This window comes from Chelmon rostratus, chromosome 13 (assembly GCF_017976325.1).
Source record: "Chelmon rostratus isolate fCheRos1 chromosome 13, fCheRos1.pri, whole genome shotgun sequence".
In the NCBI taxonomy this organism is placed as follows: domain Eukaryota; kingdom Metazoa; phylum Chordata; class Actinopteri; order Chaetodontiformes; family Chaetodontidae; genus Chelmon; species Chelmon rostratus.
In genome coordinates, this window is record NC_055670.1 from 16,840,820 (window position 1) to 16,867,834 (window position 27,015).

General features: G+C 41.0%; 1 protein-coding gene across 2 annotated transcripts in view; it reads left to right on the top strand.

Annotated features, from left to right (window-relative positions):
• edar (ectodysplasin A receptor) overlaps window positions 1–27,015 on the top strand; it is a 40,117-nt gene that overhangs the window by 948 nt on the left and 12,154 nt on the right. The window contains exons 2-5 of one of the 2 annotated variants that reach the window (XM_041950675.1): window positions 12,251–12,316; window positions 16,379–16,498; window positions 20,222–20,403; window positions 23,773–23,858. In XM_041950675.1, the coding sequence (XP_041806609.1) occupies window positions 12,266–12,316; window positions 16,379–16,498; window positions 20,222–20,403; window positions 23,773–23,858 (439 nt within the window). In that variant the 5' untranslated portion in view covers window positions 12,251–12,265. Of the gene's footprint in view, window positions 1–12,196; window positions 12,317–16,378; window positions 16,499–20,221; window positions 20,404–23,772; window positions 23,859–27,015 lie in introns of those variants that run through there. The other variant, XM_041950674.1, reaches the window with a different exon arrangement.

Here is a 27,015-nt window from a genome sequence, read left to right on the forward strand (position 1 = left end):
CCTCTGTCTGCATAATTGTTTTTTTGGTGCCACCTGACTGTCCCGGGCCCCGGGGCCCCCGGGGGAAGTCCTGCCCGCAGACAGGCAGCTCGGCCCGGCTGGGGACATGCCGGGTCCTGCCGAGCCTCTGAAGTCTGCTGGCTGGCTTTGAACTGTAGCTGCTGGAGGTGGAAATCAATCCGTCTTTAACCCCACTCCCCCACCTCTCTCCCTCTTTCTATCTCTCTATCTGCGTCTCTCTCTCGCCCTGCAGCCCCCAGCACAGCGCGTCTCCGCTGCCATTGAATCTTTCATGTTCACAGGTAGAAAGGCAAAGAGACTCGGAGAAGAAACAGGGGAGGGAGTGTAACTCATCTTCAAAAGAAATTCATATGGTTTCAGAGGATTAAAGGGATGAAGGCAAAAAAAACTAACAAAGCCAGCGCCTGTAGTCATGATCATCCTATACTAGAGTGAAGTGAATAGATAATTTGTTTACTTACTGGTTGCTCTGTCGCTTAATGCTGCTCAGTACCACAATTCACACAATGACCCTATTTATTTTGGAGTGATGTCATAGAAAGGAGAGGTCTTGTGTTTTTCTTGTGAAAGTTATTGTTGAGATTTATGTCACAGCTGATTCCAATCCACACAGCATATCCATTTCCCCCTGTTGGGAAATTTATAGAGCTCAGGAGGCCTGTTGGGGCTGAATGTTTCATAATGCTTCACACATCTAAGACAAAATTCTACTAAACACGTCAGAAAGAGTTTACATATGGAAGTGAAGTTATTTCAGCTCATTAGGTTACTACGTTTAATTTATGGCACTGCTGTTTGTTGGAGGCTTTTATCCAAACTGCTTGAACAGAACAAGGACCATGTGCAATCCTTTACATTTTGTTTAATGTAGATGTTTGTAATAATTGTTCGTGAGAATGTAACAGTGGGAGATATATACGGATAATCTAAGATAAATCAAAAGAAAGAAATTTTACTGTCAACTTCATCCCTGACATTCATTCTAGGGTTTTTATTACATCTGGAAAAACCACAAAAAGCACTCAAATAAGTTCCTCAGTTTTAGAGAACCAAGATAACACTCAGCTTATAACTCATAGTATAAAACAAAAAGAGTAGCTCACAGGATGTGCATGATTATTTTCAATAAAAAAAACATAAGAAGCTCTTGCACTAAAGTCCAAAGTGACAAATAGTGACTGTTGTTGTGCTAATTGCACATGGCATGCATAAAAGAAACATGAAGTATTAATCATGTATTCATATTTAAGTATATTTAAGTCTATCGTGAGATTACAGCACTGGAAAATAGGTGTTAATGTATGTATGTATTATTTGTAAGGCTTGACAGCATTTCGGAAATAGTCAGTATCAGTGATGAGGCTCTGCAGGTGCTCAACACTGATGGTGTACAAACCAACGCACGCTGTTCTTAAAACAGGACACATAAGACTTCTTGTGACAATAACGAGTTCGAAGTCATCTGCCTGTGTCACTAATTATTGCTGCACAACTCACAGTCACCAGGACAGACAAGGTAGTTTAGAATAGGGCGGTGGGTCTTCAGGACTCCCCGAGGGGCTTCTAGGAGGTCCCCGGCAAAATGAGCGGTAGCTGCATTTCATTATGTTTTAATTTACGTGCAATAATCCCAGCAAAGCAGCATAAATGGAAAAAAACTTGTCTAATCATTGGTTTCACTCTGGCTGCTGTTCTTTCCCCATGCACAGTGCAGACAGTTCAACAAACCAATGCTAAATGAACAGTTGAAACCTCTCCATGTAGGCCCCAGGGAGCAAGTTTAATCAAATTGGGGTTTGTGGTCTAATTTGTGTCTACTTAAAAGACCTCCACATGGGGGACCTTCTTCAGTTCGTCATCAATTTCCAGTACACAGAGTCTGGCAAATAATGTCGTACACTGTGAAAAAACAGACATACTGAGTTCACGTTTTATATAATACACAAAAATGTTTGTTTGTGCCTTAAGATGAAGCTAAAACTGATTGTTGTGTGCTGGCGGCTGCTTCAAGGAGCAACTCTTACACACCTTTCCAGGTTTAATCTCATGATGTGGTGTTTCTGGCTCGGTTGGTGAGACAGGTGGCAGGTGGGAAGCAGGTGAGGGATCATGTTGTTGGTCGGGGCACCTGTGCAGACGGGTGTCGGATCAGGGGTGATTGTGTGATCCTCCCGGTGTTGCTCACGGTCGCGGATGGAAACATGCTTTACTCGAAGTAGGCATGAACGCTTCTGTTGCTTTGCACCTTTCAACCTGCCGAGTCGGTGCTTAAATTCTTAAACTCTTTACTTTTTCTGTGGGCTGACGAGGATTTGCGCTCCTCCGACCTCTCAGCCACATGCATCCGTCATGACTTAGCTGCTGCTCAGACTAGAATTATCCACCCGCAAGAAACACTCCAAGAGCCCTCAGATTTGTTGTAAGAAATCTCCACAAACACACACACTTCCAGCAACGCCGCCGTCTCGAAACAAACAGAAACGAACAATGCAGATACGACAACGGTAACTCTTTGAGTGAGGGCATTCATATGAGAGCTGCTGTGGTGTTCTTGTGTGGTGCAGCCTTCAGCTTTGTTACTGTACGCTGTTCTAACACCATAAACACCAAAAGACGTACCCTCCTCCAAAAAAACCCCATATATTTTATAATATATAGATTTTTTAGCTGAGAAGATGGGATTGCTCTGCCATCCCTTGATTGCAGGTTAGCTGGAGGGAAGCAACAATACAGATGATGGCTGGTTGCAGATTAGGCTTCCCACCTACAGCCACTGCAGAATAAACAGAGACAGAGACAGGGAGAGAGATGTTCTGCCCCAGCAGAGCTAAAGAAGGGAACAAGGGATCAGGGAGAGGAGACGATGAAAGACAGATCACCGGCAGGCAGAGAATCAAAGAGCTCCTGACTGACTGGGGCTGGGATAGGTGTGCGCTACAAGTGTGTGTGTGTGCGTGTGCGTGTGCATGTGCGACTCCTTTTCATGTGCCCTACGAGTTTGTTTTTCCTGCGCACCGAGTGGGAAGCTGACAGTAAGTCTGTAATTAAAGCAATCAAAAGATGAAGAGAGATGAAGAAACATCACACACAAGCACACATGTGTGCATGAACGGCAGCGCACACGTTTCATGTCGCGTTCCGGCCGTACATGTAACTCAGTGCTAATATTGGGAGAGGTGTGTGTCTCCGCTGCTGCAATCTGCACATTGTTTAAGGAATTAAATCTTTCCGTGAGGTCTCTCTGCTGCAGATGACAACCGAGCCATCAACTCATTGTGTGTCACAGGAGTTTCATAGTCTGATTCGTCGGTGGAAATTCAAGTTGCTGCAAAGCGTGTTTTGACACCGCTGTGAAAATACAGTTCGCACTGATAAATCACGACGCTGCAGTTGGATGAGATTGGAGTAAATGGATCTTTAGGCAGCAGACGAGAGCCAGCTGCTGTCTGAGGTCTGCGTCTGTCTCCGAAGTTGGAAATCACTTTGATCATGGGTTTATTTTCACATCCAACTTAGACGGTAATCATGTTGCAAATTAGACTTCTCTAAAGTATTTCTGGCTCATTAAGTTCATGATAGCTGAGCTTTGATGGCTACTTTGGCCAGTGAGTTTGACTTCCTTCAGCACTGATAAAGACTTACAGAGTGCTGCAGGGATGACGTGTTTTTGTAGGCCAAACCGGAAGTTAGCATCGCCCTGGCTCCCTCCACAAGAAGTCAATGGGATTTTTCCACTGGATTTTGGATTACTGCAGAAATGAAGACTACTTTTATGATTTTTGAAGTAAAAAGCTACCGTTAGGCAATAAATGAACTATACCACAATCTTCTTCTTCTTCTTCCTACTACACAGTACCATACACAGTTTACGATAAATTGATAAATCTACAAGTTGGGAAGTTTGAGTTAGTTTGCAAGAGCGCTAGTATTAACACTACGAGGCTGTAATGGTGGACAGGGGAGGAGATGAGTGTCTGTGTTCAGCGTGATGATGTTAATGTCTAATGAAAAAAAGCTTCAAGATTCACAAGTGGGGTGTTTACTGATGTATTTTTCTGTCAGATAAAAAAACACAGAAACACACACATAGAACAAAATGTGAAAATCTCTTAAGATCGCATTAACTACAGACCTTATTTCATCCAGCCAAATACCCATGCAAAAAACCCCACTGACTCTGAGATGAGGGAAGTACAAGTGCAACAATGCTCACTAATATCTGGGCTTCAGGGCTCATTCATAGGAAAGTGTAAGGAAAAGGGGGGAAGAATTGCAGAAATGTGGTAGCAGTGATTTTGTGCTTTGTCTTTTTAGATCTTTTTTCCAAACAGTGATTTCTGTTTAGGGAACTTCTGAGACGTTCTCATGGTCTGATTCAGCTCAGTGTGAAAGCGGTTGGTCTAATTTGACTGACAGCTCTGCCGCCACCCCTCTATTTACCCTCCTACTACCTCCAAATCATAGAAAGAAGACAAAATGCCAGCAGCACATTCCTCCTTCATAATTCACTCCAGAAGAAAAAAAAAAAGACAGACGGGGGCACTTATAATTACTTAAAAATGGATTGACAGTGGAATGGCCAAATTCTTGAACACACACTTTGAATCATTATTAAAAGTCAGAGCAGAACATTCAGAAATACTTGAGCTGATGTGTGTTTTGATGCTTTTCAGGCAGATTATTAGAGGCACAGCTATGATTATGACCACAGTACAATAATGACATGGTATTATACTGAATGAAATGGTCTGATTTCTTTTCCTGATGATTACAGACTATTGCAGGACAAGTTTCTCTGATTATAATATCCACATAATTCAGAATTCACAATCACAGTGTTAACATTTACTCGGGGCTTTGCTTTGTTTTTGTTTAAGTCCTTTATCGCGGACCTACTTGAGTGGAAAACCTGATATGAAACATAACAAAGCAGATAGAACCGGAGCCACAATCATCCAGGGTAAAGATAAACAAATATGACAGAATTAGTTTTGTTCGAGAGAGTTTATCACCGGCGCTGCCGGAGGTTTAGATGATAGACTGCAGGAACTCGATAGCGGGGAAATCCACAGTGTTAGCGGTTTTCTGCTTCATGTTTCATCTACAAACCCAACAGGTCAAAGTTTCATTACCTGCGAGAATTTAGATCATTAATCTTAAAATTTCATAATATCCCAACACTTCTTTCATTTTCATTGGTTCTCTTCAGCTAGCTAGCCAGCTTAGCAACTGTTCAGGCTAGTGTTTGCTTGGTTTAGATAGTGTGAAGCAGACAGGTATCTGCATCGCTTGAAGTGAAGCGAATGACGACCTCCTCTTCTGTCAGGGGCTCAGAGATGCAGGATTTGGAGTGTGTGCGTCAGAAAGAGCTTTGTGTGTTTGAACTCTAGCTTGTATTTGGCATCTTGAGGCGTTGGTCTGTAAACGGATATATTATAATTGGCCTCTGAACACAGCACTGATTAACTTAGGAACTTGGTTATGGTCTGGAAGCAGTGTGTGTGTGTTTATGGTCAGGTTCTGTCTTGGTTAGCTGATGCATGGGGCCTGCATGATATTTCATTTACAGTTAGACATCAGACTGACGTTAGACTTCGATAGAAAATCTGCGAAATCAATTATCAGCTCCCAGCAGCAGTCCTGTCCAAACATGGACAGTTTTATTTGTACAACAAGCGCTTGCTTTAGATTTAAAATACATCAAATGAAAAGACACTGGAGCAGTTTGCTTGAAAGAAAAAATAAGAAAAAGACAGATTTCAATTGAAAACAGATTTTCCTTTTAGAAATACCAAAACCAGGTTGACAGGGACCCCTGGAACCGCATGCTGCTGATTTAATTGTCATCAGAAATTAAGCGCAATAGAAGAAACCATCCTCTAATCACTTTCTTCATCTTCTGCATTGGTTTGCCTCTTGGCCGAGTTCCCTCGCCACTGATTGGCCTGTTACTTAATGGGGCAGGAAGTCATAACCGGCGTAATGAATATCCTTTACAGAGTTAAACACAGATGGCAAAAGTAGTTTTCCACACAATCTGCTGGTAATGATACCGAGCGACATTAAGACAAGTAGGAAGACGTAGAACAGTGCAGAGAGAGAGACTTGTTTGGAATATTTCCCAGTGAAATTAATGAATAGAATTAAATCAACAAGACATGAAGAATATATGAAGCAGGCCCATTTCTGTTTTGGGGATTTGACTCCTAAATAGGAAGATAAATGTGGTTCATTCACATAGCGGCCAATTTATACATACCAAAGGTCATATCAAAGGTTGAGGGAACTGGATTTAAGCCAAGCATCAGCCCACGTTCGTAACAATTAATTACGTGTTGTTACAAGTTATAACCATATCTTTAAAATGGTTGGTTTAATAGCAACTTCATAGGTTGTTGGCTTATTCTTGGTAGCAGGAATTTGGCTCGGTTGTGCAATCCACTGTACTTGTGGCAAGTTGTTGTATTGGCGACTGTTTTGAATTTTCGCAAATGTTACGCTGCAGCGACAACCCCGACTCCTAAACAGTTGGGACAGTGTGTAAAACATCAATAAAACAGATCGTCGTAACTTGCTTATCCTTTTTGACATAAACTCAACTGAAATCAGTACAAACACTTTAAGATTTAATGTTTTACTTCATCAGCTTCATTGATTTCTGCAAATATCTGCTTATTTTGAATTTGATGCAGCAACATGTTTCAAACAAGTCGGGACAGGAGCAACAAAAGACTGGGAAAGTTGTAGAAAGCTCCAAAAACACCTGTTTGAAACATTCCACAGGTAAACAGGTTGATTGGTAACAGGTGATAGCATCATGACTGGGTATGAAAGGAGCATCCTGGAAAGGCTCCAACAAGCAAGGATGGAGCGAGGTTCACCACTTTGTGAACACATGGTTATATTAAGGATGTTGCTACATGGGCTCAGGAACACTGCATGAACCCTTTGCCAGTAAACACTGTTCATTTGCAAATGGTTGCATTCTGTTTGCAGTTATGTTTTCAACAGCTCCCCAGCTTTCTTTTGTAGTAATGATAAAGACTGCAGGGGATTGGGCATTCCACTCTGGGAAGAAAAGATCTACCACAGACTAATCATGCAGTAAAAATCTATTAGAGACCAAAGCATATTTATCAGTATGATTGTGCTGCCGGAGTTGCTATTATTAGCGCTATTATTTTTAAGTAATGACCAATGATGACTTGTCCATTTCCCGCTAAAAACAGCTAATCACCTAAAATGTTTTTGTCAACCAAGGCCCTGTCACTTGATTAGTGGAGTTGGGGCGGCCCTAGTTTCAACGGCTCTTTTTATAGAAATCAGCACACAACGTGCTGACACTTTACGATCTAAAGCATTACCTCAAAGAATACAAACACAAGGAGGAGTAATAAGAGACTGACTGGCTGTTGTGGGAGGATGCCTGCTCAGAAAGTGAGTGTAAAGAATGAACAGGAGTCCTTGTGTACTTAATGTATGTGTGTTTGCAGGAGTTGATCTATGGGAATTTCCATATGGTAACCCCTCCTTTCCCCTACAGGGCCCACGCATCCCCGTAATGACTTTTAGCTAAGTCTATCACATTTGCCTGTCGTATTTAGCTGCAGTCCATATCAATACAGACTTAATCCTGCTTTGAAGTTTTATGCTGGATTCTTAACGATATTAAAGCATTATACTTGTCACTGTAGGCCAGGGAGCTCCGATGAAAGATGTCTTCTTTTAGGGCTCATTGAATTGCATTGTATGAATTTTTGAGGTCGTTTGGTTTGTTATTGTGCATTTTTTTTAATGAAGCTGAGTGAAATGTCTCCCCATAGTTATGGGTTATTTCATATTGGATTTCTTGTGCGGACAAAAAGAGCAATCGTTTGCGAGCAAATGAGAAACAGAGATGAAGACAGACCTAATGAGGGGAGGGAGAGAGGGAGGTTGCAACAAATGTTGTTCAGTCTCGCAAACATTGCAAAATAACAAGGCTTTTAAAAAACTTTTATTCGTCCAGAAAAAGTCGGCGGTTTCCTTCAGCGGCACCGCGCTTTAAATCCACACGTTCGTACTGGGAGCTGCCCAGTACGATCACTGTGTTGCACTGGTGCCACAAGAAAGTCTACCGGGTAATGACACAGCTAAAGACAGAAGGGTTATTTATCAGAGATTATGTGGTCGTTAGAAGATTTATCCCCTCGGGGGGCAAAAGACTTGAGCTGACTTTCATCTCAGACCTGCCCCGACAGAGAGAGAGCGGGGTTAGAGAGACAGAGAGAGGGTAAGAAGAGGTGGAGCGGAGCGTCAGGAGACACAGGAGTCTTCAAACACAGCAGCGCTGGTGTGAGTGTCTGTCTGTACATCACTTTAACCCCATAATGAGTAGCCTTGAGGGGGTCCACAGCCATTTGGCAGTTCTTCATTTCCTGATTTAAAAAAAAAAAGTGCTATCTACTCTTTTATCTCCTTAGCTGCAACACACAAGTCCACACATACACACATGCATGCGCGCACACATATACACACATACACACACACACGCGCACACACACCGGTTGTGGTCTTGCCACAATGGCTTGTGCAATTAAGCCTATTTTGCCTCAGAAGCCAACTCTGTGCGTATTTATAGGGCATCTACCTACTTTATCTGTTAATGTGTGTGTGCATCTGCGTATGTGCGTGTGTGTGTGCGTGCGTGCGTGTGTGAGCTGTAATTAAGCAAGATCAAACCCTCGGGGTCGGGGAATTAGCCATCATTGAAGATCAGAAGGTTTTTCACTGAAGTCTGCGACATGGAAGAGTGAAATCAGAGGTTTGGAGCCAGACAGACAGATTTTGACCTGAGATAGCAGATATAATGGCGGCTTCCTCCTCTCCCTCTCAAACACACACACGCAGGCACGCACGCACAAACACACTTTGATGCTTCCGACAGCTTCAGGTGGATTTAAAGTTCAGCTGTTAATGTGTTGAATTGAACTGTTCCGACCCCAGGGCACATCAATCAAAACAGTAACATGCTTTTGTGCCAGAACGACAGCGTCGGTGCAGTTGTTTTCTTGTCTGTGGTTAAAGTATGGTCAAGTTTAGGCAGCTGGAAGCTACCTGGTAAAGGTTAAGGAGGGATTGCCGTCATTGTTAACGGAAACCAGCGCTTTCTGTTTGTCTGTTGCAAAAAAAAAGGTCAAATACCGGATATCTGCCACTTCGACCTGCACAGCCGTACTTTTGGTTGTGCTGCAAGAACATGACTCTACAAAGCATAAAAAAATCTGATCCATTTTCATATATGAAACCACACGTCCATGAACGCATCTTGTTTGACATATCAGTTATTTATTGATACTTTAAGCACAGCCGAACTCATCCACACTACAAAGAAGATCTGTCGTCTGTTTGCTCATACGATGAGCACATTGTGGCCCCAAAACGTAACAACAGCTGACTTCCTAACTGTGGCACTTATAGGTGTCCCTGTGCAGTATGCAGCGTCTCATGCATCCATTCAATTCAATGTATTATACACAAAAAATTTCAGAACTTGTTAGATAAACCCCCTGATGTGAATCTTGTTTGTGTACATCCAGTGTACAGTTTCTGGGGCACGTTTTAGTCTTAAGCACCGAAAGTATAGTTTTGATAATTTTACCACAATTTTAATAAAAATGGCAGCAAGTTATCGCAGAAACGTTTCCTGCCTCTCCCTCTTTAATTTCCTCCGTCCTCCTGTGGGGGGTCTGGCTGTGTTATGAGAAGGGTTTAGGGTGTCACTGGGTCCCCTATAAAAGCAGGAAATCAGACATGATTGTTTTCCGTGGCATGTATGAAAGCCCTAGATCCAAGAAAAGTATCTATATACACACTGATACACCCACCTGCATCTTTTGTTCGTATCTAGTAATTAACACTCGAGGAGACTCCATGAGAAATGAAGTTAATAACAGTAATTAAAGGTGCACAGTGTACAGTGTACACAGTGTCTTTGTGTGTGTTTGAGGACATGCTTTAACACCGCTGATAGTGTTTGGGCTTGTCGTCTTTGCTAATCCAATGCACATAAATATGATTTAAAATCTTATTTAGCTGTGAAAATAAGTGTTACCGTAGCAGACGGGAAAAAGAGGATTTGAAATATTGTCTCGTACAGGTCGTTTGATAGTGTCCTTTATTCTTGATTCTTTATTGGAAGCCCGCTAGCTTCCACAAAGTGGTTACTAGTCTTCCTGCGGTGCCCATTAACACAACAAGAACAACAAATTAAAACCGCACTGTAGCAATAAGCCGAAAAAATGCAGCGGAAGCCAAACATAAAGAGCAGAGAGCATATGAAATAACTCGTCACACAAAACAGTAACGCATAAAAAACAAACACAAGATTGTCCAAAACACACGGCGGCAAAAAATAATTTAAAAACAAACAAAAAACAAAGTGTCCAGTTCTGGTTTCCATGTCTCATATTCACCATCAGAAAACTGGCTGGAACAGCGACTTACAGTTCTCTGTTTGATCTTAACGGCCACAAAATTCATTTAACCGCTCGCTAAGTCGATCAAAGGATTGCGCTTTTGATTCTTTAGGCCTTATTGACACTGACACTGTGGAGTTTGTTAGTTCGAATTATTAAATGTAACCTTGTAATTACTTGCAGATTAGAAGCATATTATAATTGGAGAGAGTAATTTAACACCCAGCAGCTCCACCGTGTTTGTGGAAGCATTCAGCCAGCGTGCTCTTATCTGTACTCCCACCCCGTCAGAGACCACACACACGCACACACACACACGCACACACACACACACACACAAAGATTTTTAGGGAAAATGTTTTTGAAAGAAAAAAAACATCTTGGGAAAATGTGGCGTATAGTGAGAATTACATAATTTATAGCGTGGCCCTTTAAATGAACATGTTGCTGTTTAATCAAGCATGCCGGCTTGCTGTGCCACTTTAGTTTTTTATAGACATTAAAAGGAAAACAGAGCAGAATGTGTGTGTGAGTCAAGTCAGCGAAGCAACAAGGCAGCCTCAAGTGAAAAGAGGTTTTCTGCACATCTTCCAGTGATGATTTAAAGAGGCGGGGTACACCCACTGACTTGCTCTTTCTTGCTAATAAACGCTGCAAATCAGTCAGCTTGTTCCACAAGTTGTTTGTGATTCTGGGCTCATCCACTCAAACGTGGCCTCAGAGGTGATTCTTTGCTGCGGAGCCTAGCCAACACATATCCTTTCAATTACAACGATGACATTATTTAGACACACACACACACACACAATCGCTCCGTGCTCAGTACACACCAGTGCAGGACGAACACGATCGCAGGCTTGATCCTGCACACGCATGTACGAGGAAACAAACAAGCAATGAGGACTTCACACGAACACACAAATGTGTGTTAATTTGTGCCGTACTGAGATAAATACACACAGACTGCATGAAGTGTTGCTGTCAGCAGCGTGAGCTGTCCGTCCAACCAGCAGCCATCGTTTGACAAGTGACAAACCAAGTTACACCTTTTGTGTTTTTCAGTTTTCAGCAGCAGGACAGGGAATATTTCAGCTTGGTTGTTAAAACAAACACTGAATCTCTTAATGACTGTTTACCCAGCATCCACTTCAGCATCACAGCCACTGTGTGTGTGTGTGTGTGTGGAATAGCAACTCAGCCATTCACTAAATGTTTTTTAACTTACTGTGTGCAGCTGTGAGCTGAAACAGAAATGTTTGATATATTGATCATTTTGATTTTTTCTTACTCTGAGGAAGTCAGAAATGGCATCTGAACTTTTACACCCTCGCGCAGTACAAAGCCAGCATGAAACAGTAGCTGTACAAGTACTAGTTACAGCACAATTTGGAGTTTTGACAAAAAACTTTAGTCCTAGTGTGAGAGAGACATAAAGAAATAGGCAGGTAATTAAATGTTATTAAGTGATATCACCGTCCTTTATTGAAGCAGAGGTTAGCCAACGGTGATGTGTTCTCGCAGTTATGAGCCAGAGGAATGCCAAAGGGCTGCTCAGTTGCTATTACACGTTTATGGGCGATGACGTGATGGTAACGGGACAGTGAACTCATCTGGGCCACACACACACACGCAAGCACACACAGTGTGCCCGCTGACAGCACTACTGCTGGCAGGAATGGCTGGATTCATGACTTTGCTGGTTTGTGAGTGAAGTTTGGTGCTGCATTACAAAGAATGACATGTTTCTCCTTGCCTTTCTCTCTGGTCTCCAGGAAGAAGACGCCAAAATGTCACAGAGGAGAGGTCAGAAGAAGTCCATCTTTCTGTCCTTAATATTAGTAAGTTTTCATTCTTTCCATTTATTTCCCATCTCTTCCTCCTTAATTTCCTCTTTCCTCCTACTTTAACTCTTCTCTTCTTAACTTCACTCAGCTCGAATCCCAAACTACTTCATATTTCCTCTTCTTCCTTTTCACTCTTTTTTTCCTGTTCTCACCTCCTCCTTCCTTCTCCTTCTCCTTCTTCTCTGTAAAATATTGTCAAGCAGTAGCCTAACTCATAAAAACCATCTTCATATCTCCAGTATCCCAAGAAACTCTTATTGGTCCGTCAGGATGGATCGCAGCCACAGTCGACTCCACACTTGGCACTGCACCATCCAGACTTTAGCTGTTATGTGCCAGCTGCTTGCACAACTTTGCAGCACTTGTACCAATTAGTCAACCTTCGGGTTTTTCAGAGAGCAGATATCTTTATAATCTGACCGGGAATCTCGAGATTCTCTGCTTGTTTTGATGTTGAAACCCACTGGCACTGCTCCCAACGGGCTCGCCCACCTTCCCCTCTGTCCCGCCTGTGTTTGCCTCTGATCAGTCACCATGTGCACATGCAGGCTGACACAAGAGCACTTCGTCAAGTAGAAAGAAATATTTGGACGAAGTCAGTGGTGTCCAATTACTAAACTACCAAGTAGTGGGAGTGAACTGACACTAATTCTAAAACCACCTATACGAGCTACATATGGGGAAAGGGAAGAAGTGAAGAAGCTTCAGTCACTTAAGTACTGTGTTTACACACAAACTTCATGTACTTGTATTGTACTTTACTTGGGCATTTTCTGCTTCCATTACATTTTAAAGGGAAACTACTTTTTACTCCATAACAGGTAGTGGTTACTTTACAAACAAAGATTTTACGTGGTGGAAGAAGTACTCAGATCTTTTACTTAAGTGAAAGAAGCAGTAAAAATACAAGTAAAAGTCCTACAGTCAAGATTGTATTCAAGCATTAACAGCAAAATGTTAAATAATAAAGCAAAAGTACTTGTTGGCCAGAATAGGCCCTTTCAGAGAGTTGTATTATCATACATATCATATTACTGGAATAATATTATTGAAGTCTTAACACATAAGCTGGTGGAGCTGGAGCACATTTTAACAACCTTGTAAACTATTGGTTGAATCCAGAGCACAGTATCATATTTTACAAAGTGATAGTATGCTCTGTTTGTAAATTCACAAATAACTAGAAACTAAAATAATCTGTGGATGCAAAAATAGCTAGAAATGATCTCCACCTCAACCAACCACAACAGTAAAATCCTGATTTTTTTATTCACACCTTATTCATAATAATCTATTGACAAACTATGTAACAGTCACAGGGGCCATTTTTCTGTATTTAGTACTTTTACTGTTGATATTTTAAGTACATTTTTCCAATAATGCCTAACATACTTTTACGTAAGTAACATTTTCACAAATACCCTCCCAAAGCATTGTGGGATAGCTGGTTGTGTTGGCCTGTCTGCCTTTCCAGCTGTTGTAAAAATGTGCAGAAGATGATCATTATTGCAGTTTAAAAGACAGATTGTTAGCTGACAACTGACGTTAAATACGTCAATAACTGTGTGACACACTGACAAAAGAAGAAGAGCGGCAGAGGACGTGTTGTTAAAATGCTTTGCTTCTGCTGGGTCATCACAGTGTCCAAAGTGTAAATATAGATGGGAAGAAATGGGATGCCTGTCTTGTTAGTCACAAACTAAGTGCCTGGAGGCATTAAAGGGGCATTCCGCCAGTTTTCACATGAAGTTGTGTTCACTTGTCACAAGTCCAGTCAGCACAAGAAAACAGGGGAATTTTTTACAGAAATCCTGCATTACAACCTGAAGGTGTGGGTTTTGAAATAAGTGTGTATGTGGGAGGTGGGAGGGCTTGTCTAAAAGATGCTATTGAGCTGCATTATGAGAAATGTTGGATTCAGTAGCTTGAACCAGGCTAGGTGCTAAAAGGTAATTTTTTAATGATCTTTATCTTTAGAGCATATATTAAAGAGAGTAGTTAATCATTGTTTGTTAAACTGTATTTGCACTACAGTAACTGTACATCCATACAAACACTTGATACACACACACACACAAACGCACACACAGAGTGTACATTTGTATATTTAGTCAAACAGCGTCTTGTGTCTGCTGCCATGAGATGGTTATGAGGAAGGGGAGAAAGAGAGGGAGGTGTTATTAAAACAATAGAGAGGAGATGGAGAGAGTTAGTCATGCACTCATTTTCTTCGCCGCCATCATTCTCTGGACTGCAGATGATTTTTAAAAGTCAGTTAGTTTGTTTGGAAAAGAACAAAGTGTGCTGGTAAAGCTATAAATACCAGCTGCTACTTATTACAGTGAGCCACAATGACACAATGCCACACACAAACACACACACACACACAAACAAACACACACCCATACAATACATAGACACACAAGCAAATCCTGGTATTGTGCAAACTCCCCCGTACACACACAAAAATACACACACTGAGAGACGCGCAAACACACGCGCACTCATCGAACAATGATCTCCACTAATCTGAGTATCACAGACAAAGAAGTCGGGATATGATGTTTGTTTTCTTTGCCGTTTGGTTTTTGCCAATTAAAATGATGACGCTGACTCTCAGCCAGTTGGTTTTACTGAATAAATCAGCCGTCATCCACTGCAGTCATTTATCTCCGCTGCTGTTGCAGATGTTGAGTGCGAATCATAATGGACTTTTAAATGTGTTAAACACAAACAAGCAAATGTACAAGGTGGTGTGTGTTGTCGTGGTTTTAGAATAAAGAAAAAAGAAAAAAAAATGTGGAAAATCAGCAAGCTAATTCAACCTGTGACATGCTGGATATGATGCAGTTTGATGGCATATAGTGTTAACTGCAGAACTACTCTGCCTATCTGTGGTAACACCTCACGTTAATAACACGCACAAATCAATATGTAACGTAACTGTAATGTTGTGTAATGTAAAATTGTATTTTTGTGTCCCTGATGTTGTAAATAAATCCTTTTGGCAGATGTATGTCTAATTACAGTACAACTAAGTTTTTGTACATTGCATATGCAAGAAGATTAATTCAGAGGATTACTGATGTCAAATCCTCGTGCAAAATAGTTAAATACAGAAATGGATTTGGCCTCTGTAAGGGAAGTTTAAGCAAGGTCATTAAGGCAAATTAATTGTTGGATTCGGGACTTTGGACCTGTTGATCAGACACTTGTGTTTGTCTTTTCTTGATACAAATGACTTATTAAATACAGATTCTAAAGATTAAATTAAAATGCAGGAATCCAGTATTTTATGTTCTGCTGAGAAGTTTGAAATGGTTCAAAAAAGCTAAAAGATTCTGTAGAGAACCAGATCTGCCAAAAATGAATGTGAAAACGAATGACAAAAAGTTCAGATAAAAGTCTTCCTGAGTTTATTCATTTTAATATTTACATACAGTATTGATTTGTATCCCTATGTTTTATAATGTGCACTGGAGCAAGTACTTAATTTATCCGTAACCACATGCAGTTTTTTTTTTTTCAATCCCCATGCAGCTCTTTTTCAATATTTCTCAAGTATTTTCCATTGGCAGTATATTCTCTATAGTCTTTTGTATAAAATGTACATATACTTAGTCAACTTCTTGTTTTGTATTTTCTTATTATGTATTTTTTTTATTTTCTATTGCCTTTGTTATTTGCTATTTTTATTGATGTTGCCTGTAACAAAATTTGTCCCAGCTGGGGATTAATAAAGTTAATCTTATGTTATCTTATCTTTTGGACAACAGAATATAGAACTACATATTAAAATAAATAAGAATAGAACAAGAATAAATCAATATGTACATCATTAATTCACAAAGGATACAAACTCATCAAAACAAAGAACGCATCAGTAAATTATAAATGCATTTTTCAATATTTCTGTATTGCTTTATTCATAATTTTTCCTTCATCAAGTGTCCTTTAACCCTTAATTCCATTATTTGATGGAGCACGTTTGTTATTAATATGTCACGACTCACCTTTAATGTCTGTCCCTCTCCCTCTGTCTCTCTGTCCCTCCAGGTGTGTTGTATGTTTGCTAGTGCCGAATATTCCAGCTGTGGAGAGTACGAATTCTTTAACCAGACCACCAACTGCTGCCAGGCCTGCCCTCAGTGCCAGCCAGGACAAGAGCCGCACATGGTGAGACACATAAATGATTACTTTAGGCCATAATTGTGTTTGTCAAGATAATTATTGGGATAAAGCTGCCAATTCAACATCAATGTGAAACCATCCAAAATCGATAAATAGGATGAAAGCTGATCTTATGATTCTTTGTGACATTTTGATTTAGACCACCCATAACACACACACACACACACACACACACGAAGCTGCACAGTGAGGAGTGCCTAAATTCAAATGAACAATTTCTTCTGGTTTATTGCTCTCATTGAGCTCGTTGTGAAGGTATGCATTACAGTGAATGACTTGCAGTAGTCACATAGTGATTTCGCCTCCCTCAGTCAGTCTGCCGACAGCCAAGGCAAACAGAGCCAAGGTAAACGCTTCACTTGGCACCCCGGGGTGCCACACCCTCATAAGACAGACAGCTGCTCTCAAGGGTGAACAGAATGAATTATTGTCACTGCAATTTATTAGGGTGCTGCAAACATTTTATACTTTGAGTAGTCTTTTGATTTCAGTAGTTTTACTTTTATATGCTTGTGTTGATATAAGTGTGGTGCAGCAGAGTGCAGATTTTGGGCAGATTAGAGCTGGATCAACCTGTGCAAACATGGAGAAATTCTTACTATAAGACTCCAATTTATCAAACTAGTTTGCAAGGGTTACAATTGCTGCAAGTTAAATCTGGTAAGTTGAATGAGATCAACAGCTCAAACATTAGTAAACTAAAGATGTTAAATTATGTTATGATTACAGTTTTTCCAACCAGAATGAATAATCGCATGAATTTCTGATTTAAACAAGACTTAGAGAATACAGTCATGCTACCACCCCTGTGAGACTGTACTGACTGCTAACATCAGCACACTAACATGCTCACAATGACAGTGCTAACATGCTGACGTTTGGCCAGTATAACGTTTCCTATGGTCACCATGCTGGTTCAGCATGGTGCTAATTAGCTAATTAGCACTAAGCACAATGCACAGCTGAAACTAATGGGAATGGCACTAGTTTTCAGATAACTGGTCATAAAACATTGGACAAATTGAAATGTTGACCAATTCACCCAGATGGGGACATTCCCACCTCTGCTAAATTTCATGGCAATCCATCCTATAGTTGTTGAGACATCTCACTCAAAACCGCAAATGCCAGCCTCATGGTCACGCCAGAGGAAAAAGTTTGGGGATCTCCACAATTAGTACGATTCATCCTCTGGGGAGCATGAATATCTGTACCAAATTGGATGGAATCCACCTAGTAGCTATTGAGGTATTTAAGTCTGGACCAAAGTCCAACTGACCAACAATGCCATTTTTAGAGCCACACCGCTAGCAGAGCAACAAACTGAACTCATCCTTCATTAAACTGGGAATAATCGCAACACTCTAAGCCTTCCTTCATTCCATCCTTTCTGTCCTTGTCTTTTAGCCCCATAAGCATGTATAAAAACCTGTGCCAACTGTGTGTCTTTTCCCTCCTTTCCTGCTTCCCTCCTTCCTGCCTTGTGTTCACTATGCTACCATGTGCTTCTAGTCAGCATCCCCAACAATGTGCTGCGTTTGAACTTGTAAAATCGAGCGATCCGCTGTCCGAGACACAGACGGCAATGAGAAGTTCAATCTGATAAGCGCAGAGCTCTGTCATAAAAAGTCATTTGGCCACTTGTGAGTGATAGAAACTTGAGAGAAGAAAGACGTTTAATCAGCGAGATGAGAGCCCCCTTTGCACTTTCTCCCGCCTGTCTGATCCTTGGTGCCACAGCCTGTAATTCATGTGTTATTTTGTTCCCCTGAGCTTTCCCTGCATGTGTGTGTGTGTGTGTTTCTTGACACCCTTTTAATCATGGGATAACCATAGGGTTCTTCCTCACAACAGAGACTTCAGAAAGTAAGCGCTCACACACACACTTACACACACGTAGACACTGCATGAGACATCACACAATGATAAAGACATCCAGGGACGCTTTTAAAATGCATCTTGTATCCAGATTGTGTGCGATGTAGCTGTAGCTGCAACACTAAAGTCGGACTTATATTTCTGATTTCCTAACTTTTATTGAGGAATGAAAGTGATGGCGAGATCAGGAAATATGAAATATTGGGTACTGAAGTTTCAAGGCAGCTTGCATTATGTTTGAATTGAGAATCTGCTGTATGGGGGGACCTTGTGGCCTTGAGGCACGTACTGCAACCTCCTCAGTTTGATTCTGCTCGTGACCTTTGTTGCATGTCATCAACCACCTCTCTCCCCCTGCATTTACCTTCTTTGCCTTCACCATAAACTTTTAAAAAAAGGCAAAATATGCCGGAACACTCCGCGTTTATTGTGAATTCTAGGTTTTTCTCCACCTCCCCTACCTTCTGGATTTATGACATGCAAGATTCAAAGGTGACAAATTTGCTTTGAAAAGAAAGACGCTTTCAATCGGAGCAGCTTTGCCTGAACAAACAGAAGCAGAGCCATCGTGATCCGGTGCACGAAAGATCCAAAGCGGGCTTTAACCCAAAGCGACAAGATGTTGCCGATAGCTGAGCCCAGTTTTATATCAAACAATCACACCGAGACTTTCGGACGTCAAACAGAAGGGAAGAAATATCAGATTTCTCTACTGTAGCCCAGAGCTAAGAGGCACTGGCTTCTTTTAATAGACAGATGAAAGGAAGAGGGAAATGAAAGATGAAAGAGAAGGGGCAAGAAAGACAGAGGGAGAGTGGGTTTTTGTGTGTGTTTGTGTGTGTGTGGCCTGTTGTTCAGCCTCCCCACTGTGGGGAATTAACATGCGGAGAAAGGAGGAGATCGATGGTGGAAGACAGAATGATGAGTTGGTCATTTTAAACACTAACAGGCACGGAAAGCTGTACGCACACACACCCACAGGCATGTATACTTCTGTCCTTGTGAGGACACTCTTTGACATTAGCATTCCCTAGCCCCTTAACCTAACCTTAACCATCACAACTACATGCCTAAGCCTAACCTAAGCCTAATTCTGACCTAACCCTTAAAACCAAGTCTTAACCCTCAAACAGGCCTTTGAGGGTCTGTCCAAAAGTAAAGACTGGCCAAAATGTCCTCACTTTATAAGAATTTCCTGACTCTAAAACTTAAAACGGTTCTGACAAAGATAGCTGTAAAAGTACAAACACACACAGTTGTGTTTCCATCATTTTTGGGGACATTACATTGACTTACATTAATTTCCTGGAGAGTTGCCGTAACCATAGCCACTACTTATCTAACCCTAACTCTAGTCTTAACCTAAACCTAAAACTTACCCTTACATTAACCCAAGTCTTCACCCTAAAATTTAATGATTTACATTATGGGGACTTGCATGTTGTCCTCATAAGGAAGGTGAGTCCCTACAATGTGACTGTGTAAACAGATGTGTGTCCCCACAATGTAAGTAATACCTAAACAAACACACACACACACACACACACACACACACACACACTGCGATAGGGACCTCTGTGACCAATCAGATTTCTCTTTTGTCATCTCAAAACAGTAATGGCAGATTTGCCAAGGACATGGATAAAAACAGATGTGTGTTTGTGTGTGCTGTTTATGAAAGTGTGTGTCCACGGCACAGTTGTAAATCATCTCAGTGATCTGAAGGGTGTTGAGTTCATTTGGAATGACACCATATCAGCTGTAGTGTAGGAGAGAAATATTAACCAAAATGTATATGTGTCTGTATGTTTCTGTGTGTGTGTTCTGCAGACCTGCGGCTACGGTGTGAAGGATGAGGACTTTGCCTGCGTGCCGTGTCCACAGGGGAAATATTCCAAAGGGAAGTATGAGATCTGCAGACGGCATAAAGACTGTGATGCCCTCTACAAAGCCACTGTTCGCGTGGCGGGAACCCCGGACAGCGACGCAGAGTGTGGACCCTGTTTGCCAGGGTAAACGACACAAATACAACCTTCAAAACCCACTTGCTACAACACAACTGAAAACAAAAAGGCAGCAGACATTTAACCTGCAATACTGAACATGCTTGAAATAGTACTGCCACACAAAGAACTGCCACTGAAGCAGCTTGCAGGTGCAATGCTTTACTTAAAGGGTGCCCAAAACAGCAACAGGCAAAACTTCCTCATTGACGTTGCAGCTGCAGTTGGTGCGTATTCAGCACCTGATTTAGCGGGGCAGCAGTGAGCTCCGGTTACTGAACTCTCATGACTCACTCTTCCAGCGAAGGAAAGCTCATAATATTTCTATGAGATCACTCAGATGAGAAATAACAACTTAGTGATCTTGATTAATAAAAAACTTTGGTCAAATCCCCCTGAGAAAATCTGTTACTCATATTACTACTGAAGATGGTGTTTATATGGATGTTAACGCTGCTGCTAAACACCCATTTAAACACAAGCAAAGCCAATTTTAAACTTGCACTGTGTTCATCCTTATTTACTTGCTAACACTCTTCTTCTTGCATTTTCTTGTTGCTTTGCTGCATTTCTTTAGTACGTTTCCGCCACCTGTGGAATATTGGCAGGGGTGTGTGTGGAATCACCTGCGTGTGTGTGTACGAGAACAAAACGGGCACCCACTCCTGACAAAGTGCTCTGTGATGCTAACGTTTAAAGGCACACTTCAAGTTATCTCTAGTTACATGAAACCAAACCGATAGTTGATTTCTACAAGTGTTTGTGTGAGCGTTATATAAAATAACCACAGAAGGTGTTCTGGTTACGCGCTTCACTGAAAGCATTCAGACAGATTTGTCCAGACATGCACACCGGCAACACCATTTTGGAAAAGTTATGGCACCTCGGCTTGACTCAGACTCTCCTGGAAACTAAACACTCTTGGTTAAGTGGCAGAGGACGCTTGTAAATGGCAACTATGGGAAACAAAATAGTCACGCTTTGACTTGCGAGCATGCAGAGGAAGAGCGCAAATTTTGAAAATGAGAATTTGTTAATACCACTTTTGGCTGCCAAAGACTGTAAAAGATTTATCCATCATTCATTTTAAATGGGAAGTAAAAAAAAAAAAAAAAAGCTTTCTCCGATCAAGGTGGATGCATGAGAACGTTTCACGTAGCTGCACCAGACATTCAGACAGGTGATCTGCTCACGGTCACATGTATCTATATACACCACTCTGCTGCGTTAGGCTAGGAAAATACAAAAGAAATCTTTAGCTTTTAACAATACTTTACAGAAGAGAATGATATCCAGTAAAGTTCACCTGTATCCATGCATATACAGTGGACTATATGCTGAACATACACTGTACATGTGCATTAGTCAGTGCAGCTGTTCAACACTTTCTGTAGCGTAGCCTGAGTTGACATGAACAGACCACCCTGTTGTCTTCATTTCAATACGCTGCCTCCCTTTGTGACACTAAATCCTAAACTTCTCCATTTGCACGTGGCAGCTGTGGATGCACCCCCCTGTCAATTCAAAATATTAAGACAATAAGGGGCGTTTAAGCGTTACCAGACCTTCCTCTCCTCCTCTTCCTCGCTCGTCCTTCCCAGCGTCCATCACCTCCCCCTCCTCTTGCCCCTCTGGAGAAAATGACTGATTGGCTGTGACGTCAACACCAAACTTTTCTGTCTTGCAGGATTAGGGGTTTTAAATGTTTGGATCTCCTGCTGTGCGACAGATACTTTACACACAAATGTTTGCTTGATTATTTTTCTGAATCGTATTTCATCTGATATCTGTGATTGAATGTAGGCAGTATATAATTAAGTAAGTCATGAAGGAATTGGCATAAATATGAGAGATTCACGATTTGGGGCTATTGGATAACCCTCCCACTCCAACAGAGAGAGTTTAATGCTGAAATCTCCTCCTCTTGTCATCAATCTGGATGCTGTTCTTCCGCCTTCTACTTTTCTTGGCTCTCGGTCTCCTTTCACAGGATGTTTTTGCTTTTGATTAGTGTGATTGTGGCAGGAGCGAGTGCGCTCAGGAGCACTGAGCTCGGTCATGTCTGTGTCTGTATCTGTACTGTAAACGTATGTATGGGTTTGGTACGCGGCAGTGAGTCCACACATGTTTGATGCGGAGCAGAACAGGCCTGTTAAAGCCTGTATCTCGGCAGAGGAAAAGACCTGGAGGAATACGAGAACGGGTCTGTCGTGACAGACGTGTTTATCTGCTGGCTGCCCTGTGACCAACTTCAGTAGCACTTGAAAATAATTAATGTTTATAAGCCATTATTAAGCAATAGGGACACAATTAATTTGTCATCATTATCTATGATCTACCAGTTGTGTCTTAATAATATGTAACAGTACATCACAGGTGGTGATAATAATTTTAAAATATTAGCTTCTGTATTGCATATGTAATATTTTTATTATGATCCTGAAGATCATCAGTATCATTTGTGATTGATTAACACACATTTTGTGCTTTTTATCTGAATGTTTAACAAAGTTTGAACTCAACTCTTCTTGTTTTGTAATTGTTTTTGTCACAATACTCTTTTGCTTTATGGAGTGCAACATTTTCTTATTTCTCTCCACCTTCTAAATTGTTTGCTTAATTTTCACAAGGATTTAATGCAACTTTAGACGAGGGCGCGCAAAACATCTGCAAATGTGAAGCAGACTTCCTGTATATGATTGTATCAAACAGTTTGGAATACGAGCCAAGTTAATGCTCTGTGGAACATTTACATAACGTGTCGTATATCATTGTAAATGAGTCAGACGATGCTTGCTTATCACGGCGAACTGTTCAAATCTGTTTAACATTTGTAATTGTGCATTTGTGCAGTGACTGGTGGCAAAAATCCAAAATCAATCACCAACAACCACCAACAAAGTCTGATGTTTTTCACCAAAGTCCATCCATAAATTAATTAATATACATAAGAAAAGCATAAATTAATTACCTGCATGATGCATACATATGTGTTCATAATGCTCATGTTCTCAAGCCTAAATGATTTAATACCACACTCATTCACTGCCTGCCCCTCTCCTTTCCTTTAACAGACACCTCATGACTCAGGGCAATAATATGAACCAAGCCATGTTTAGTGCCCTCAGGGCATCAATTATACACATTTCTTCACTACTTCAAACTTTTCACCTCAGCTGCTTCTCAATGTCTAAGCGGCAGGGACGCCATGTACCATATACACACCTGCCACGCTTGCCGATTGCTTGCAAAGTGTTTTATAAAACAGTTTTCATGGAATCTGTTATGAAAGATCTATCTCTATTAAGTTACCAGTAAGCCCCACCAGGTCTGGTGTGATCTAATTATATAGTTTAACATGTATTTGATGTCCTCCAGGTATTACATGCTGGAAAACAGACCCAGGAACCTCTATGGGATGGTTTGCCACTCCTGCCAGAACGCACCGCCTAACACCAAAAAATGTAAGACCTGTGCACGGTTTCATTTTCTCCCTCCCCTCGCTTCCGCTTGATTCCTCGCAACCTTTCCTCCCAACACTTTCCTTTTATTTTGCTTTAAACTGTGAATTCCCTTTTAAAATTTATCTTCACAGCTTTCTCTGTCTAAACACTGACCTGGTTTCCGCTGGATTAGAAGCTACCAAACTTTGAAGTTTTCTGTGTAAATGAAAGGAAATAAAAGGGGACAGGCAGGGCAAAAGCAGATGTTGAAAGCCTGGACTTAGTTTGAGGGAACATTTGGAGGTCGGAGGTTGTGCTGAGTTCTCCCAGACCCTCTGGTCCCTGTCCTCCCCTGTCAGCGGGCCCCGCTGATAGACTCAGAGGAGGCGAACAGCCCACCTCCTCTGCTTTTCTGGCTCCAGAGGGGTGTTTGGCAGCTCATCCATAACCTCACTGCCTCACTGATTACCCTGCATACCTGACACTGTGTGTGAGTGTGTGTGCACGCATGGCGCCAACCGTTGCTGCGACCACATCGCTGGAGAATAATATTTACCAGCGGTTGTCTCCATTTTTCCATTTCCCATCCACTATCGGCCTCAGCACTTCATAAACGTTTCTTCACACTTCCGACACAAAGCGGGAATGTTTGAAATGACGATTCCTGGTCGGACTGATTTTCTCACATCGATCTTTTATGAATTTGGGTATTTTGTCTTCAGTTTGTAAGACCCTGTTTCCAAAAAAGTTGGGGTGCTGTGCAAAACATAAATAAAAACAGAATCAGTCATTTGCAGACCAACTGTGTTGACCGACAACGTTTTTCTGAAGTGTTCCTCCATGTCCATGTAGTAACATCCTTTATACAATCATGTGTTCACAAAGCCCCTTTATACCCAATCATGATACTATCACCTGTTACCAATCAACCTGTTTACCTGTGGAATGTTCCAAACAGGTGTTTTTGGAGCATTCCACAACTTTCCCAGTCTTTTGTTGCCCCTGTCCCAACTTGTTTGTAACATGTTGCTGCATCAAATTCAGAATAAGCAGATATTTACAAAAATCAATGAAGTTGATGAGGTCAAACATTTGATATATCGTCTTTGCACCGTTTTCCATTAAATATATGTCAAAAAGGATTAGCAGCATTCTGCTTTATTGATGTTTTACACAGCATCCAAAGAAATCAGGGTTGTCAATGCCTTTCAAAACCCCAGTAGATGGCAGTCAAGAAAAAAATATGTGTCTGACATTTCGCAGATTTTAGATTTGCATTTGACAGCCAGGATGATGCACAGAGGAATGTTGCAACCATGTGATACAGTCTGTAAGCAAGTTTGCGCTGCACCCCATAAAGTTGTATAAACAATAGAACCCTGACCTTGTGATTTCAGAGCACATTGTTGAAATCAATGTTATAGCACAATGTTAGATGGTGTAATTATTAATGTTAAATTTACATTAGCATCACCTCTTTCTCTTACTATTCATCATGCAGAGCAAAGTTTCATTTATCTCTATTAGCCCCCTGCTGCCTACTGTCCAGGTATTTGCTCTGCCTCTACTTCTTTCTATAATTCTGTTTGAACAGGGCAAACACTCTGGAAAAGAGGAAGATAAATATCTAAAATGCAAAATGTAATTAATTGTCATCTTGTGTCCTCTTTTACATAAAAGGAGCCTCAGATAAAGTTAATGAAAAATTAAATACTGGTCAAAAAATGTCCATGTTATCAAACCTTGAGTTTGAAAATATGTTAGAAAATGTCATCTTCATCACAGTAATTTCAAATTATCTTTTAGTGGTGATGAGATTAATAGGTAATTTCACATTGTAAGTGATTTTCTGTAAGGTGGTAAATTGAAAACATGTCAGAAAAAGAAAAAGAAAACTGTCAACGAGTATTTATTGCAGAGCTTGAGCTGGATATTTTCTCCATCCTGCGGTGCCCTCTGTGGGTTTGTCCAGATGTGACAAATAGATCACATCAATCAAAAAAAATAAGAGAATGTCAACAGGATCTGAACAGTGTTTTTGATCCTCACTGATACATACTGCTATGGCAATGATATTTATGGGTACGTAATTACTTAAAACCCCCTTTGAGTGTAATTGCAGAGCCCCGGAAATGAATGTTATTGTCATTGTGTCATATTTAATGAGTGTGTTTTGAAAGATGAAAACCCCAAAAAGCAGCCCGGGCTGCAGAGGAGAGGGTGTGAATTAGGAGCAGGAATATGTGTGTGTGTATGAATAAACACTTGCTTTTCAACAGCACCCTAATTGTTTCTCCCAGGCATGGAAACAAATGATTGAATGATGCTGTGAAGAAACGACAAACACGACAAAAAAAATCACTAGCGTGGCAAGTCATTTAATCCTGGATTCAGATTTATCAAGCTTATTTTGGAAGTGCAATTTTTTTGTGCTGACAGATAATTCAATTATTATTTTTATTATACAACACACAGTAATTGTGTTAACCAGTGAGCTTTAGATGTGCTGGTCAGTGGATTCATGCTAGCTGTTTTCCCTTGTTTTCAGTCTTTATGCTTAGCTAACTTAACCTGACCATAGCTTCATTTTTAGCATTAGCACACAGACATGAGAGTCAAATCCATACTGTCATCTGATTTTCACTTAAGCAAATGTCCCAAAACGTCCAACTTTAGGATTTTAACCATTTATTGACAGACTTTTTCTGTTAGTGCCAGTTCTTTTTGTTTTAAAAATGACAAAAAGTAAAAAATGCACAACTCTCATCTGTCAGCGGATTTCCTGAGAATTAGCCTTTAATGAAGTGGATATGGGTGCAGTTAATGTGTTATATCAATGGTAGGGAGATGCAAACAGACAATAAGGAACATGAAAACCTTTCCAATTATAAGCTAAAATTCATCAAAGCAAGCTCTTAAGGCAGTACGGTTTTAAAATCAGCTTGATTAGTCTGGAGCATTCTCTGTTTCTCTCTATTTGTTAAGTCAGGTTGTGGTAGGTTTTAATTAAACCCTCTTTTGATCAGAACTTATAAATAATGTACCCTCAACAGTAAATAAGAAAGGAGCTGAAAGCCGGGAGTTCTCTTTGCTCAGGGTGAAGGCAGGCTGACACTTGCCATGTAATCTGTAAATTACCCTGGCTCCTGCCTAGCTCTGTGTGTGTGATAATTAAAAC